The sequence below is a fragment of the Asparagus officinalis genome, chromosome 10 (assembly GCF_001876935.1).
Source record: "Asparagus officinalis chromosome 10, Aspof.V1, whole genome shotgun sequence".
In the NCBI taxonomy this organism is placed as follows: Eukaryota; Viridiplantae; Streptophyta; class Magnoliopsida; order Asparagales; family Asparagaceae; genus Asparagus; species Asparagus officinalis.
This window is the reverse complement of record NC_033803.1, coordinates 61,805,156-61,821,731: the sequence shown is the minus strand read 5'-3', so window position 1 is coordinate 61,821,731 and position 16,576 is coordinate 61,805,156. Positions and strand designations below refer to the sequence as shown.

Here is a 16,576-nt window from a genome sequence, read left to right as displayed (position 1 = left end):
CGGCTGGGAAATGGAATGAGTGGATGAGAATAAGACACCTCACTACCAAGCAAAAAAATTATGCTAGTACCAAACATACTAATTTTTCTCATATGAGAGAAATGGGTAGGATTGGTATGAAGCACAAGTTTTTGTGCTTGGTAGTGAGGTGGCATATTCCCCTCCACTCATTGAAATCGGGGCTCATATTCACATGGGTTGGGTAGTGTTGGAATTGCTTAAGGTGAGATTAGAAAATAGGACACCTCCACTACCAAGCACAAAATTGCTGTGGTACTAAACATACTCATTTTCTCTCTGATCTCTTCTCATATATATATATATATATATATAATATATATTATATATTATATATGAATGGTAAAAAGTGTTCCTAAGGTGACGCCTTAGATAATCATCTAAGGACGCGGCCTAAAATCACATGAATGATCTGCATTGTGGATGATCCGTTCTATTGAACTTAATCTACGTATTCTAAAAACCCAACACACCAAGTTTGGGGTGAACCCATCGTCGGTTAACTTCCGTCGAGCCATGTGAAAAGTTCTATTCATTCGAAACCGTTAAAATTTATACGAGTGGATGAAGGGTCAAATGACGACGGGTTCACCCACATTTAAATGTGCGGATGTGAAGAATCCACATCACTACCAAGCAGCAATTTTGGGCCATTTCATCGTATGAGAGAATCCCCTTGATATGACATATGATACCTATTAACCTCTCCGCACAGACGCACACACCACACACTATGACTGGGTGTTCTATTTACTATATTTTTTTGGAGATTTTCCATGATACTTACGGTTGCTTTCTTGAGCTCATGAATCTCTCCCAAAGCAACCTCACTAAGAAGCATGAGACCAACTGGATCATTTCTGTCGACAAAGCAGTACTGTGCACTTTTGCTAACCAGGTCAGCAAAATAAATTCCTTTGCCAAACTATCAAGCAAAATTAGAGAGTGAGAACCAACTCAATTTAATAAAAATATAGAAGCAGCAGGCGAGGATAGAGAGAATACCATGTACCCTGTTGCTGGAGCTTCAGGAGGTGCTATTCTTAGACCTTGGCTAAGAATACCCACAAAGTTTGTCAAACGAGAACCTGTCAAGTGTATAATTGGTTACATATTTCTGCTGGAAAAAACTGTACCAAGTGCCTTTCCGCTTTTAATTTTTATTTTCCTAAATATGTTGTCTTCGTTTGGCATCCCCATATACTAGGATTGAAATATAATTTTTCTGACTTATAAGAAAAAACTTAAAGCAACTAGAAATATGGGACAAATCCAATAAGAGATGCTCCTCCACTGCCAAGTTGACTGGAAAAATCACTTTGGTCTACCAAACAACACGCCTTTGATGTCATTCTCAGGGATTGATGGGTGTACACAAACTAATGCAATTCAATATTCTCAAATAGTCCTAGAATCCGCTTGTGAAGTCTAAATGCACCACACACAAAGAGCTTAATACTTGCATGCTTGCAACATCAACATTATATGAAATCCTTAGGTAATTTTATCTAGAAAAATGTAATATGGGAACTACAAACTAACTAATCAAAATTTGACTGTAAGAACACATAAAAGAAAACAAAATGAGAGAACAGGAAAGGGAAAGGTAAAAGCTACCAAGAATAGAATGTCACATGTTTTCATCCTATAGATAAATGCACGGAAAAGTTGCATTTCATTATAGCCAATAATCTTAGCAGAGTCACTTGTCTACCAAGTATTTAAGTATTTGTAGATCCTATAATGTTATATGTTTAACTATCGCAACATACCATGCCATAGCAGCATCTTATTCTTGAGTTTATCGCGATGTGGCGCATACTTATCAAATTCTCCTTCTCTCTCAAGAGAGAAAACTTCTTCAAGTTCAAGGCTCCATTCCTGATAACATCATCAGGAATCAGTAATTACAAACACAATAACGAGCAACCGACTACATTTTTCATTCAATTTGGTTTATGGAATGCTCAACCTTATGGGTCGGAGCGTGAGTATTAAGAAGATACTTCTCAATCAGTCGATAATCTTCACTACCATGAGGAAGTGGAGCAATGTTACAGTGAAGCTTCTTGTACTTCTCATCAAGAGATTCATCATCTTCACTATCAAAATTCACCAGTCTAGAAGCAATTTCAATATCTTGAAGAGCTTCTAGCATTTTCACCTGAAATTTGAACAATCATATTGTTTCTATCACCTGTCGCTTATAACAGTAACATACAAATAGTTTTTCTAAATTCCCAGGTAGAGGAATTGAACTAACTCAATGAGTGAAAGAGAATAGATATGAAAGATGAACAGGAACCTAAGTAGCTAGCAAATCCTTCTACTATAGACAATACTTGTTATTTCAGAATCACTGGTTCTGAGCTAACTCAAATGAATGAGCTAACTCAAATGAATGGATGCAAAAATAGACGCAATGATGACAGTAAACTAAATATTGAGCTTTTTAGAAAGTAAATAATAAAATTAAGTTGTTGAGAAGAAAAAATAAGTTAAGCCATTGCTACCAGAACTACAGAAGTTAATACCAATTGAACAGATAAAAGAACACTGAAACTAATAAAGGCAGTGAAAAGAAAAATGAGGAGCCATGCAAGTGGGACCTGTTTCATATGTATGTTGCGCCACAGCAACTAAGCCAGGTAAAGAATTGTGTCACATATTAAGGTTAACAGTATGTTAAACAATAAAATATTATAGATTCTCATTCATATTTCAAAAGCTACAACTACGCCCCTTCATATAGAGATGCAATAACAAGAGTTTATTGCATAGTCAATGTAGGACTAAACACAATTACCTAATTATAATTATTCTCTTAGTCACATTCTTAATATCACTCAATCACCAAATCTCTAATTTATACCCCTAATGTATTATTCCTAATATATAACTCTAACATTATATATCTTTATAATATATTCCTTAACACTCCCTCTCAAGCTGGAGCATATATATCATATATGTCCAACTTGTTACAAACAAGATGTACTCACTCCAATTTGTGACACGACTTGAAAGGCTGAAATCTTTGTGTGATCTTCTCATAATAGTTGTCTTCATCTTCTAGTCTTCTACTTGAATGTCTTCCACCACAAACAACCTCAGCCAAAATCACCAAATGCGATACCTCGATCTTCTTCACAGATCGACCAAGTAATTACCAAACAAACGATCCTCACTCGAGACCCACCAAGCAAACGATCCTCTCTAGGAATTCAGCAAACAAATGATCCTCTTCACGGATCAACCACGATCCTCTCTAGGGATCAACCAAACAAAATATTTTCACGGATCAACCAAACAAACGATCCTCTTCACGGATCAACCGAACAAACGATCCTCTTCGGGATCTAACAAACTAGTGATCCTTCTTTAGGGATCTGCTAAATAACTGTTTGCTCTATAACGATCCACCAAACAAATGAAGCTAAGAAAAGCTAAGAAAGTAACCTTCATCGAACCAAACTCCAAACTAAACCTTGATTCAATCAAAATCTTTTTTTCGGTAGCTAATGGTGGTCAAGGTTTCTAGAATATAAGCGACAGTGGCAGTTGTGTCAACAAGTTGAGTAGGTGGTGAACAAAGGGAAATCGAGGCCGCATAGACTATGACGAGAATATATACATCGAGGATGACTACTACTACTACCAATAATGGTAAAGGGAGGAGTTTGATGGTGAGGGATTGGAGAGCTACAACTATTTGTATAAGGATAAAATAACAAGAAGTTTATTTTGTAGTTAATGTGGAGGCTAGGGTTTGCGTGGCTCTGATACCATGTTAGATAATAAAATATTCTAGATTCTTATTCATATTTCAAAATCTACAACTACTCTTTGTATAAGGATACAATAACAAGAAGTTTATTTTGTAGTCAATGTAGGACTAAACACAATTACTTAATCACAATTATTCTCTTGATTACATTCCTTATATCTCTCAATCACCAAATCTCTAATTTATACTCTTAATATATTATTCCCAATATAACTACAACATTGTAGATCTCCATAATATATTCCTTAACACAGTACAAAATATTTAAAGCCAACTAGAAAATTTACTAAGAAGTACCACAATAAAGCGTTCAAATATATCATCACAAATTTACAAGCAGAGTTCATGATTTCAAATTCACCGCATTCTTCAAAAATCATAAATACATATAAGATGTTTAGTTTGAGAAAGTAGAGTGGCCGAATGGCTGCTAAAATAAAACATATGAGAAAAATATCAAAGCAGTTGAGTAGTTACCTTCTTGTTGAAATCATCTTCATCTCTTATGACATGAGGATGAATTGAAGGGATAAGAGTGAAAAATCGATTGCTAGCATCAACAATTAAGCTCTCTCTAACAGCAGGATCACTCTTAGCAGTATCATTTAATATATTTTGTATCTCCGTTAACACTTCAAATCCTGAAATTAAAGACATATATCTGTTTATAAAGAATGCAAAGCATTGAGATATTTGCCAAATTTCATTACAACATCACATAGAAAGTAAATTCAAATTGTGCATTGTAATTGATACAAAACAGGTTTTTATACCCTTCTGGATGTTCATCTTGCTTAGCTTCCCAAGTGGCATCTCTGACATATTAATTTCAAATTCCAGCATTGCAGCCCTGAGATTTATTTCTAAAATTGAATTACACACTAACATAAACTAAAAGTTGAAATGAAGAATAAAAAGCAGACACTAACCTGTAAGTCTCAACATTAAAAAGCATCTTCATTAGCTCTGTTAACTGAGGAGCAAGTAGGCTCTTCATTTTTGAAGGATCTTTCTTTCTCGGTACTCGTGGAACACCATAGTCCTACATGAAGATCAAATACCAATTAAACCCACCATCAAAGATGTAAGAAAAACAGAGACTCTCGAGTTGGAGACATGAAAGATCTACACATACAATATCCAGCGGAAAGAATTTGCCTGGATGCTTCTGGAAGTTGTGCTTCTTTTCCCAAGCTTCCCAAGGATTCCCTGTCTTTTCACGAAATAACCGTTTAAATTCTTCAATTGCATCATATTTTGACATCGCGTCCAATTTGAACCCTCCAATTTTATCACTTCCAACACGTCCCCACTTACGGAAAACATAACAATCTGACCCTTTATCCTCTTGGATGATCTGTAGAATATAGTAACTGTAAAAAGAGAAAAAACGGTCAGAATTCACTCGAAGAAAAACTAAATAAGATAACAAGCGCCACTTTAAATGCTTCTGACATGTTGACCAACACGTCTATTTTGTGCATTTAATGTCATTAGATGAAGGAAGATGTAGCACAGTCATGTTTGGGTTCTCTAATGCGTCTCCAACATGGTATTTCACAAACAAACTGCAAGTGCTTTTGTTCATTTATTTGCTCATTTGTTCTTTTCATACTTTATTTTTATTTAAGTTATAGCTTATTTTATGGTGTAGCATGCCATTCGTCCTTACTATATTGCTTGCTCATTTTGTTGTATGGCACGGTATCCTGTCAACATATATCATATATGTACTTAGATTTATCATTTTCACTGAGGGATGACTATTAGAAACTCGGTATATGTACATGGGATGTATATTTTTCGTCAATCATGTATCGCTAAATACCTAAATACTTAAATACTTAATATCCTGACATGTCACCTGTCATTTAGTATTTGAAGTGGTTTCCATGTGCATCCATTCACATCTGCCATTAGAACATTATTGAGTAGATACCAAAAAGAAGATCAACAAAACAATTGAGGAAAGGGAAAAGTTGAGGTCTGGTTCTATAGGGTCCCATTTCTCATTCCCAAAGTTCAACATATGAATGATCATTGGATGGGATTTTATGTGCAATCTTTTCATAATTAAAATAGCCGGTCACTACATAGTGCCCTCAAGCTTCTTAGTTTTATCGTTTCTTGTCAATCTGAGCTCTACTTGAAACTCAAAACTGAACAAGCCAAGTTCAGCTTGTACAAGGCTTTACAAACAATCATATATATGAATAGTGCTTTTACAGATAAATTCAAAACCAAAACTATTATAATTAATTATTGATATAGAAATTGCTACCAAATTCAAATGACCTGAAAGTTCAAAATAATTTAGCATATATGAGGACAAACAATTTGAGCCCAAGATTGATGGTAGGTTCCTGTGGACAAACTTGAACAAGCTAGTTTCAAGCTAGAGATCTTCTTTCGTTATACGATAACTGTTTAATAAGGCTAAGCCAAGCAATTAGATTAGTTAAGAACCCACAAAAGCTCTTTAGAAGATAAAGCTAGTAACTACAAAGGGCGGAATAAACAATTAGATGTGCTAATCAAATTCAAGGTTACAGTAGTAGCCAATGTAAAATGTGGTTAGGGGCCTACCAAAGAACCTGCAGTAAAAAGGCTAAAATGTAGGATATTCAATTTTTTAAAATTCTACGGTCCTCGAAAGATAGTAACTACATTTGTAATAGCTATTGACTGAAAATTTTTACAAAGGATGATTAAGCTGCCAGTTCGCCAATTCTTAAAGGTAGCTGATGACTCAATTTAAAATATTGAATGCTTGTACAAAAATCACGACAACATGCCCAACGTACCACCCGATCTAAATCTTCTTCCTCATTTACTTTAAATCTTTTGGATTGGTTACCATGATGTTTGGAGATTTTATTCTTCATTGATAGCTTATATTATGCTTTCACATAACTCATTTGTATCAAGCTTAGGAAATAAATACTTTTTCGCAACATACAAAACAAGATAAAGGAATATGTGAAGCGGTCATCCAACATATAAATTCCATAGTTATGAAACTTCTGCAGGTCACATGGATGCTAATAAATAATTATGAAACCTTTTTAAGCTTCCCGAGTATGTCTAGCTTAATTGTCAATTACCCCTAATGTCACATGGATGCTAATCTTAAGTTGCATTATATATCATGATGGAAGTACAATAGCATATCATCTCTCTCGTACTGCCAAATACTAAAGCAATCCACCCAACTTTTAAGAATAATTGATCGATCAACCCTTCGCATCTCTTTTTCCCCAATGTACTAAATAAAAATTAGCATAACACCAGCACAGCAGTTGCTAAAGGTTACACATCTCATTTTGTTTAATTTTATTGCTCGCAGAACAAACATCAATGTAGTGAGCTTCAACTTACTCAACTTTGAAAGAAAGAAAATTAACATAAAGCCTATTTAGAGTTAAGGTGAAGCAAAGTAAGAAAATAAGAGTCGAGAACTCAACCAGTTCCAGAAACATATCTACCAGGTTTACCTGTTGACACCAGTTACAAGGTCAGACATATTTAATGTTGTATTATAAATGCTATTCCCATCCTCAAGAATGTGGCCTGTGTCTTGCAAACCAGAGGCCTCATGAACTGCACTCCGACCTTTCACCTTCACAGTTACTGTATCATTTTTTAAAGTCTCATTAGCTGCTTCAACTTTATATAGATCGAATGGAAGCTTCTTGCGTTTCTTTATACACTCGCCCAGGTATTCATCCCTCACAATTGGAATTTTCATCCTCCTGCCATCATGAAAAACTTTAGATGACGTGACTTACATAGAGAATTCCAAGACAATAAAATTAGTAAATGTACAACCTTGCTTTTCTTATTTCTGAATCTGAATTAGCTGCCCCTTCGCATAAAACCAGACAACTAGTATCTGTAGAACAGCAAAAACTTTCAATCAACCTATTATAAATTGATGCAAGCATGTCTGTGAATATGTTAACTTTTTACTGAAGTTGGAACATGTTTTAAATCATTTCCATATGAAGACCATACCTTTAGTGATCTTGGAGTGGACCCTTCCCCCAGCCTCCACAAGCTTCCTCTTCCAATCCTCCTGTTGGCTCTTATAATCAAAATAACAAAGTATTGAGTATGGGGGATAGACAGGTAAAGTACAAGATAAAGAACTAACTACAGATTAAAAAAGAAATGAAATGTTATGTATTAAATATCCAGACAAAACAAAGATATGGTTCAACAGCTCCTCCTTAATAGCCAGTAAGACACAGAAAATGACACATGTTTGAGAAAAAACTTCCGCGAATTCCTTTGCAATACAAAACTTTAATGCCAAATAAATGGATGCCCACACACAAACGGACAAAATTGTTCAACAGCAATCATAATATGCGTGGAATCACGCATAACCCCACCCCACCCACCCCACCCACCCAAAAAAAAAAAAACAAACAAGATATGATACGCACGCCCAACCTACCCATCCATGGCCCCAAATATAAGAAAATAAAACCACATACCATGTCACCAGAAATAGCAATTTTCAGGTCATCCAATCTTTCACTATAATATGTTTGTGACTTGACTGGGGATATCTGACGAACCAAAGATTTACTAGATACTGGAGGAAGGACTCGATCAGGCTTTTTCGCTTTTTGAGACTTTGACCACTGCGAGTATATCATAAATTGCAAATTAATGTCAGCAATTTTTTTAGTGAAGGCAGGCACAACATAACTAGGAATTTATGGAATTCATTCACAAATACCTTTAGAAGATACTCATTTTCTGTCCCTTCAGGGATTATCCATTTTTTCTTGAGTCGCACAGGCTCAGCAGTTGAGTACGAACACTTGCTCCATGCAGACACATAACCATTACAATAATACTGCCCATCAGAGTAACGCAGAGAGCCCGAACAGATAGGGCACTTCCCCAGTGCTCCAAAGAGCATACCATCAGCACTTACACATGACATTACTTTTTGTTAGAATTGTACAAAATGAAGAGAGGAATTTTCTTCTATCATAGCTTAAAAAAGATAACATATTTCAGAAAAGATCCATACAGGCCATGACTTTAATATTGTAAGAATATAAAAATATAATCCTCAACCGTCACCAAAACTTCAAAGTTTTGGTGTAATGGTCACGAGGACTAAATTTAAGATGATATCAGAGCAACCGAGGTTCAAATCCCACCAAGCATGAATTTAAAGCGGATTTTGTAAAATTTGGCACCATTGCGTGAGTCCAGATTTCGGCCCATAAAAAGGGCACTCAACTTATGGGGACATGTTAGAATATATAAAAAAATAATCCTCAAACCTCACCAAAACTTCAGAATTTTGGTGTAATGGTTTGAGAATTTTGGGGTAATGGTTTGAGAATTTTGGTGTAATGGTTTGAGGAACTAAATTTAAGAACAATAAAGATAACAGAACAGTCATGGAAGGATATGTAAGTGACTCATGAAAACAAATGCCGTTCCTCCTTGCATTATACCAATCAAATATGTTGTTCCAAATAAAAATAGATAAAGGCAAGAAAGTATGTAGAGAGGCAAATCCCATTGTTAAAACTTAAGAGAATGTGAACTTCAATATATGAGCCATTTTAGTTACAAATTCACTCTGTAGAGTTTAGATATCTCGTCTTTTAGGAACATCAAAGTGCATTTTGCTCTAATTGCTTCTCTAGGAAGCATTACATTATCAAAAGAGAGTTGGGAATCTTAAGCGAAGTCTTTGCTTTTTCCACAAATAAATAGACTACAGCAGGAGCGCCACCTGAATTAAGGCTTTAGAATGAAAATATTAGCATTTTGAGGCTGGAATCCTGTACCACCTACTGATCCTGTACTACTGTGTTTTACACAAGAAGCCAACTCTTAAGCGTTAACAGAGCTCAGCTCGACATGATAATGGCTTACTCAAGGTTATGGTGGATTACCAAACAAATCTGATTATATTTTTTACTAAGATGCTAAAAGCATGTGCCTTACACTTCCTGCTACATTATCGTGTTTTTTCTACAGAAAGCTTGAGCACTATGTTTTAGACTTCCACTTAAGACTTAAGAGTCGAGACAAAGCCCAAACATGAAACATATACACTTAAGGGTGTGTTTGGCAATCAATGTGTTTTTTTTTTTTTGTTTTTTTTTTTGTAAAAAACACCATGCCATGGTGTTTTTTTTTTAAATGTGTTTTGAAAACACCATTTTGGTCAAACTAGTTTGACCATTTATATAGCGGCAGTGGGCGGGCGGGCTGCGGCGGCTTAAATGAAAAAACGGAATCTCAAAACACGTTTTTAGTGTTTTGAGAAAAGTGTTTAATTTTTAGATTTTTTAAAGGGGCAAATCAAAAAAACGCCCCGGTTGCCAAACGCGTTTCTTTATTTTTGTTGAAAAAAAAACAGAAACAGCAAAAACACCATGGTTGCCAAATGCTCCCTAAATTAACAAAAGGAGTTCAATTGACAGAAATCAAGCATTTCAATTTTAAGGAATTACCTTATTGACAGTTAACATTGAGGTTTTTCAGATCAACACATGGTTGTTTCAATATTAATGTAGGCTTTTCTGGTATGGTTATCAATACACCCAAGTAATTCAAATGTGAGACCAGATTTCTAGTATTGACTAGTGAGTGCTTTTATAAAACAAATGAATATATGAATGATCCAAATATAATAAACGTAATTAATAACTAACAGACATATTTCTGAATGGCTGATGAAGATCATATTACATTTAAAAAATCTTTAATAATTGAAAAGCATTAACAGAGCATTATTTTCCAATAGTTATCGTAGTTAACTTAAATGTTATAGTATGGCCAGATTTTCCACATTCTATTCATTTTTCTTTTCATGCTTGTGTCAAAACCTTAAAACTTAACAGACCTTTTGCAGGATATATGCCATCAATAAGACTTTTCAGGAACACGTGTACTGTCATTTTTTTTTATTTAGCCGTTAGTATGTCAGTCATTACATCACTTTTTTGTAATAACAAATAGGTAGATGGATGAACTCTTTTAACACCCATACCGTTCAGTTTCTATGTATCCTAGCTACAAGGAATTGGACTTAGATTAACAGTTGGATGAACAATAAAAATGTCAAAGAGAAACAAATCACGTGCAAACTCCTAAGATTCATGAAATCAACAAAGATGAACGGTATCATGTCAAACTGATTTAACACTAATAACCAAAACAATTTAAAAAGGAAAATGATTGGTACAGTATTTTATGCCAATTTGGTTAAAAAGAATTACCATCGCTCTCGTAGATCATTATCTGATCCTCCTGAATCTTGATCGTTAGCTTCAAGCATTTGTCGTAACATTGCAGTAGTTACATTCTTTTTAAGCCCATCTTTTATTTCCCATAGCGCATTAGTTTGTTCTTTCAGCTTACTTTCTAAATCAACAGCCTTGCCACTACTTGAAGACCCACCAGCTAATACATCTTCATTTGATTTTGAAACTTTAGTTTTCTGTTCATCATTCCCATCTGTTTTACGTTTAGCGCCTTTAGTCTGTTCAGAAGCTGCAGCTTTTTCTTCCTTTCCTGTATCCTCTAAAGTTTCATGGAGAAAAATATGAGAAAGCTATACAGAAGTGAAGTCCTTGTACCAGAAGATTCCCACGCAACAAATATAAGCTTATTACCTCTTTTAGTGGTAGAAGAATCCTTTTTAACACAAGAAGAAACAGCTGCTTTTTCTTCAGATGGAAGATTGTCCCAACCTGAAACTTTCTCTACATTAACTGATGGAGACATCTGTATGAAGCAGTGGACATGGTGCCAGGCTACACCCCTAGCACCCTGACCCTCTGGCTTGGTTGAGATGCGAACCTAACATAAAATTAGAAATTCAGAGATCCTATTATTAGCATCTTTTTCCTCAATGATATGTAAGAAAAAAATCAAGTCTGTTAGTCCCCTAAACAGCAGAAAAGAGAAGGCGATAAAACCAAAGTTGATGGAAGTTTTAACTGTAGTCCATCAAATAGTCAAAAATCAAGCCAAAGCATATGATGAATTTCTCAAATTATATCGAAACTATGTTGGACTAGTTTACTTAGACCTGATAACCAAGAACAGTGGCACAAGCCACTCCCACTTTATGGTATCAGGTTATCTTTTAGGACTGCAATTCAGGCCAGGCCATCTATTAGCACTTAGTTACTTAGACCTGATAACCAAGAACAGTGGCACAAGCCACTCCCACTTTATGGTATCAGGTTATCTTTTAGGACTGCAATTCAGGCCAGGCCATCTATTAGCACTTAGTTAGATAAGAGCAGACATACTAGTTCTTTCACGCTAATAAGTTGTTCCTACAACACCAGGACCATCTTTGGTTAAAATCATTTTCGTATCATAGTATTAAAAATAAAGCGTTGAACTTCGCAAAAACAGCATAGACAAGAATCACTCAAGAATCATCACAGACATTTAAGGAGATCAATAAGCCAAAAAGTTGGATTCTCTAATAGCATGTTCAACGAGTTATTAAGCCAGGTCCACGCACATATGAAGTGTTGAACTTTGCAAAAACAGCATAGAGAAGAACCCACTCAAGAATCACAACAGATTTTTAAAGAGACCAATAAGCCAAAAAGTTGGATTCTCTAATATCATGCTCAACGGGTTATTAAACAAGGTCCATGCACAATAACAAACTTGCTAATATTTAAGGGGAGTAACACATTAACTGGGAATTATGAAACCACAGGATTATGGAAAGAGAACCCCAGGTACATCAAGAGCTTTAGGCCACTAAAGAGGAATATCAGATTAAAAGAAAACATCAATTATGAAAAAAAGAAGCTTCTTGCAACAAATATGGTAGTGTCTTTTACAATGTAAAGAACATGACAGGAAAAAAACAATTGGTAGTATGGGTCTTTTCGGGTGATCATTTTTCAGGTAGGTGAGTGCCTAGTTGGGGTGCTTTTTTTGTTTCTTTTAATGCTGTGTTGGAGCGCTATTGATGCTTTCTTTCTCTGTTTCTTTTTCTTTATTATCTTTTCTTTTCTTCTTTTCAGTGCGGGTGCCAGTATGGGTGGTGTGGCAACTAGTTTTGGTGGAGCGCAGGTTAGGTTTGTTTGCAGATGCAACTAAATGGGGGTGAATTTCAGAGTTTGGATTCAAAATGACTACCACACATCTACCATATTATTTCTCCTGTTGCCATAATGAACTTAACAGAAATCCCTACAGCAAATGTATCATAAGGAATTTCCAATTACATTAGATACCACTGACACTTTGAATCCAGTGTCAGTAGCCAGTAGACCTGGTAGATATTAAAGTTAAAACCCCTTTTTTTTTAAGTTTCCATCTATCACATATGTACCATATTTTATGGACATTTACATAACTTTCTGCATATTAACCACTTCCAAGATTAGTCGCGACTCTGGCTGGCTGGGACTTGCATGAGGATGCTGATGTGGTGCCCTGTGATAGACGGGCTAACTTAGTACAGGTGAAAGTGTGGATCTGTTACTTGAATTACATGTTCAGATAAAAGATCCAAAATGTTTTCTAGGCCTTTAATCATCTTTCATCTCTGCTCACAGAGTTTTGAGATAATGTGGTGTAGGTGAAAGCTTAGATAGATAGGCTGATATTCAAGTATGCTAGGGGCTGTACATGCAGATTGACATGTGAATAAGCATCCAAATGGATGGACAGTAAGGGCCAGATTGGCAACCTCTCAAAACTGGGCCAGGATCAACCTCTCAAAACTGGGCAGATTGATCCTGGCCCAGTTTAGAGATAACCTGTTCTGTTTTGATCCATGTTTTGATCTACGGAGGGGGTGGATCAAAACAGAATTGGTTCTGGGGTTTTTTCTTGGCCTAGGAAAAACTGGGTCAACACTAAGCCAAGATTTCCCCAGACAAGGTTCTTTCCTAAATGGGACCAGGATCAATCCCGATTTCATTTTCGAAGGATGCCAAACAGGCCCTTAGTGTGCGTTCATTTTTTCCATATCTAAAACCAATGTCGCATGGGAACGGGTACCGGTACCGGTACGGATAATGGCAGATTTGTAAAAGGTAGGGTACGGGGACACAACTATATAAATATTTATATATACATATTATTATATATTGAAATTAATAAGTTACATGAAATCGGTATTGTTTTTCATTCATGTGTTATAAGAATCAAAAATTCCTATAACATTTTTATCTTTATTTTATTATGTGGATTATAAATTAGAAAATCGCTTGTCTTTTAACTAGATACCCAAATGACCCTTCCGAATCATAGTTCAAAACCCAACATATGTCCAACGAGTTTCAAGAAGTGGATGTGAACTCTAGGATATACGTCCAAGAATTGTATGACAAGTGTTATAAGTTCACTTTAAACACATATTGTATAATTGAGTACATGCCGAATAAATGTCTTGCATATTTACAAGGAGTGTTGAAGGAGTTTGGGTACGGGTATGTGTCAGACTGTCTGGTACCGCTCCACATAGAAGTACCCAGGTAACATAGACTAAAACATATTGATTTAGTACATATCAATTATCAGTATAATTATGACTGGTAAGCAGAATCCCTATGAAGTTTCATTATAGGACCATAAAAACATAAGTTAGACCCATAAGAAATTTGGAGATAGATAGGGTCAAGTTAGTCCAAGGAACAAAATTGGACTCCAAAAATAACACATAAATTGATAAAGGCGTCTCGAAGTAATATTGAACCATTTGATAAGATACTGACCGTTCCTTTGATGATCTTCTCGTTGCAGCGCTTACAAGTAGCACGAGAAGTTTGAGAAACTTCTATAGCACATTCACTGTCAGCAATAGCAGTTCCAGTAGAAGTAGTTTGCATAGAACCATCTTCGACATACTTCCGTATTTTTTGTTGATCCTCCCAACGTAACAAGTCTATGCCTTCAACATCATCAAAGCTGGTGAAGATTGTCATAAGAAATAATCATTTATATAGCTCAATTTGCTTTAGAGACTTGAACTGATAAAACATAATCTCAAATATTGACCGAAAAGTTAATCCACAATCTCACGCAGAGAAGATGAGTAAAACATACGATTTAATCTGCTTTGCCTTCTTGAGGACACAACTAGCATGATTCCACATCTGATCAACAATGAAGAAATTAGCATAAAAAACAATGAAATATGCTGAACAAAAATAAATCACACTAACTAGAGAAAGAGAGCCCATTTTGAAACGATAACAGTTTGTTACTTTCTGAGTAGTAGATGAATTATATTTATATTGTAGACACCAGACGAATCAACAGTTTATTAAAAAATCCTTAAGAATCAATATATATTTTCAAATCTCTGCATAAAAAAGGACCAAAAGACTTTGATTTCCGTTTCCACAACCATGATCATACAAGTCACACATATGACTTCACACTGACATCGGTCAACACATCGTCAATATTGAAATAGTAACATGGAACTATATTATTATACATATTACTATAAAAAAAGAATAAAAAGCGAAAAAAATTCTATTTATATAATAGTTATGATAATGGGCTGTCTAAATTGAAAATTCATGAAAAATATAGGTTCAATAATGTAATAACAACAGATTTATTTCAACATCTTTTGTGGAACTTCCCCTAGTTTGAACCTTCCTCTAAAGGCAATTCATCTTTAGTCAACCAAATTCACAGAAATATCTAATGGACTAAAATAAAACACGTAGATTGCATTATGCACGTGTAAATCATCCATTCACTGAGATACAAGAAATTCAACAACAGATAACATTTGAGTTAATTAGTAGTCTGTAGTAGGTTCTCCAACTTGAATGGATTCATCACATAATCATAAAAATAGAACTAGAGCTCGATTCCTACAGCAAGATTGCTTCTTTAAGCCACAAATGTTCCATAAATTCCATAAAAATCATCAGAAAACATTTCAACTTAATCTTCAAGATCCTGCACCGAATCAGTAAAGCCAAACCCAAATCAAGAAACCACCATTTCTTGAGAAATTACCTAAAAAGGAATGCATTAAAAACCTAACATTGGAAAACTAGGGTTAGGGTTTTTTTTTTGTGATCACCGGCATGAAACCGTCGAATTGCTTGGCGGTGACCATCTTGCCGAGGCGCAGCTGGTCCTTGTCGATGACAGACTTGCAGGTTTTGCATGAAGACCGCCCCGATTTCGCGTACTCGGCCCTCCAGGGTTTCGGCGGCGTCGCCATTGATGAAAGTACTGCGGGGGAAGGGGGTAATTGGTTCTTGAGGAGTGGCTATCACTCTGCTGTCTCGTGTCAAGAAAGCTGGCGCAATTTAGCAGGGAAGGGACACGTGTGAAGATGGAGAGGTGAGTTTGTTGGACTCCTGTTTAAACGACTGCAATGTGACCGCGTTGTGGGCCCACCGATCTGTACAATAAGAAAGGGCCACGTCATTGGAGGATAGACTCATTTTTGCTGGGCTCTTTTTTTAAGGTTCGCAAAGTATACTTTTTTCTATTATTCGTAAAACAGGAACAACAAAAGTTTTTATTTTTTTTATTTGGGAGGAAGAGCACATATTCGACTTTCCGGATCTTTCAAAGACTAAGGCCCCGTTTGTTTTGAGGTTTTTACTCCGGGGAGGGGCTGGAAAGCTTTCTCCCCAAAACGCCTCTTAAGAGGCGTTTTGGGGAGAAAGCTGTCACAATGGCAGCTTTCCACCCCCTCCCCGAGGCAAAAAACTCAAAACAAACAGGGCCTAATGTATTTTATTTAACAAAGGGCTAAAGATACTTTTA

General features: G+C 35.7%; 1 protein-coding gene across 2 annotated transcripts in view; it reads right to left on the bottom strand.

Moving 5' to 3' along the window:
- The window catches only part of LOC109824938 (poly [ADP-ribose] polymerase 1), a 17,947-nt gene extending 1,925 nt beyond the window's left edge, over positions 1 to 16,022 (bottom strand). Inside the window, exons 1-18 of one of the 2 annotated variants that reach the window (XM_020391569.1) lie at positions 15,879 to 16,022; positions 14,879 to 14,928; positions 14,548 to 14,740; positions 11,464 to 11,650; positions 11,068 to 11,371; positions 8,553 to 8,748; positions 8,305 to 8,454; positions 7,820 to 7,889; positions 7,634 to 7,697; positions 7,300 to 7,557; positions 4,941 to 5,178; positions 4,735 to 4,847; positions 4,579 to 4,655; positions 4,283 to 4,446; positions 1,991 to 2,182; positions 1,791 to 1,899; positions 1,024 to 1,106; positions 806 to 943 (exon numbers count right to left, since the gene is read on the bottom strand). In XM_020391569.1, the coding sequence (XP_020247158.1) occupies positions 806 to 943; positions 1,024 to 1,106; positions 1,791 to 1,899; positions 1,991 to 2,182; positions 4,283 to 4,446; positions 4,579 to 4,655; positions 4,735 to 4,847; positions 4,941 to 5,178; positions 7,300 to 7,557; positions 7,634 to 7,697; positions 7,820 to 7,889; positions 8,305 to 8,454; positions 8,553 to 8,748; positions 11,068 to 11,371; positions 11,464 to 11,650; positions 14,548 to 14,740; positions 14,879 to 14,928; positions 15,879 to 16,022 (2,730 nt within the window). The remainder of the gene's footprint in view (positions 1 to 805; positions 944 to 1,023; positions 1,107 to 1,790; positions 1,900 to 1,990; positions 2,183 to 4,282; positions 4,447 to 4,578; positions 4,656 to 4,734; positions 4,848 to 4,940; positions 5,179 to 7,299; positions 7,558 to 7,633; positions 7,698 to 7,819; positions 7,890 to 8,304; positions 8,455 to 8,552; positions 8,749 to 11,067; positions 11,372 to 11,463; positions 11,651 to 14,547; positions 14,741 to 14,878; positions 14,929 to 15,878) is intronic. The other variant, XM_020391570.1, reaches the window with a different exon arrangement.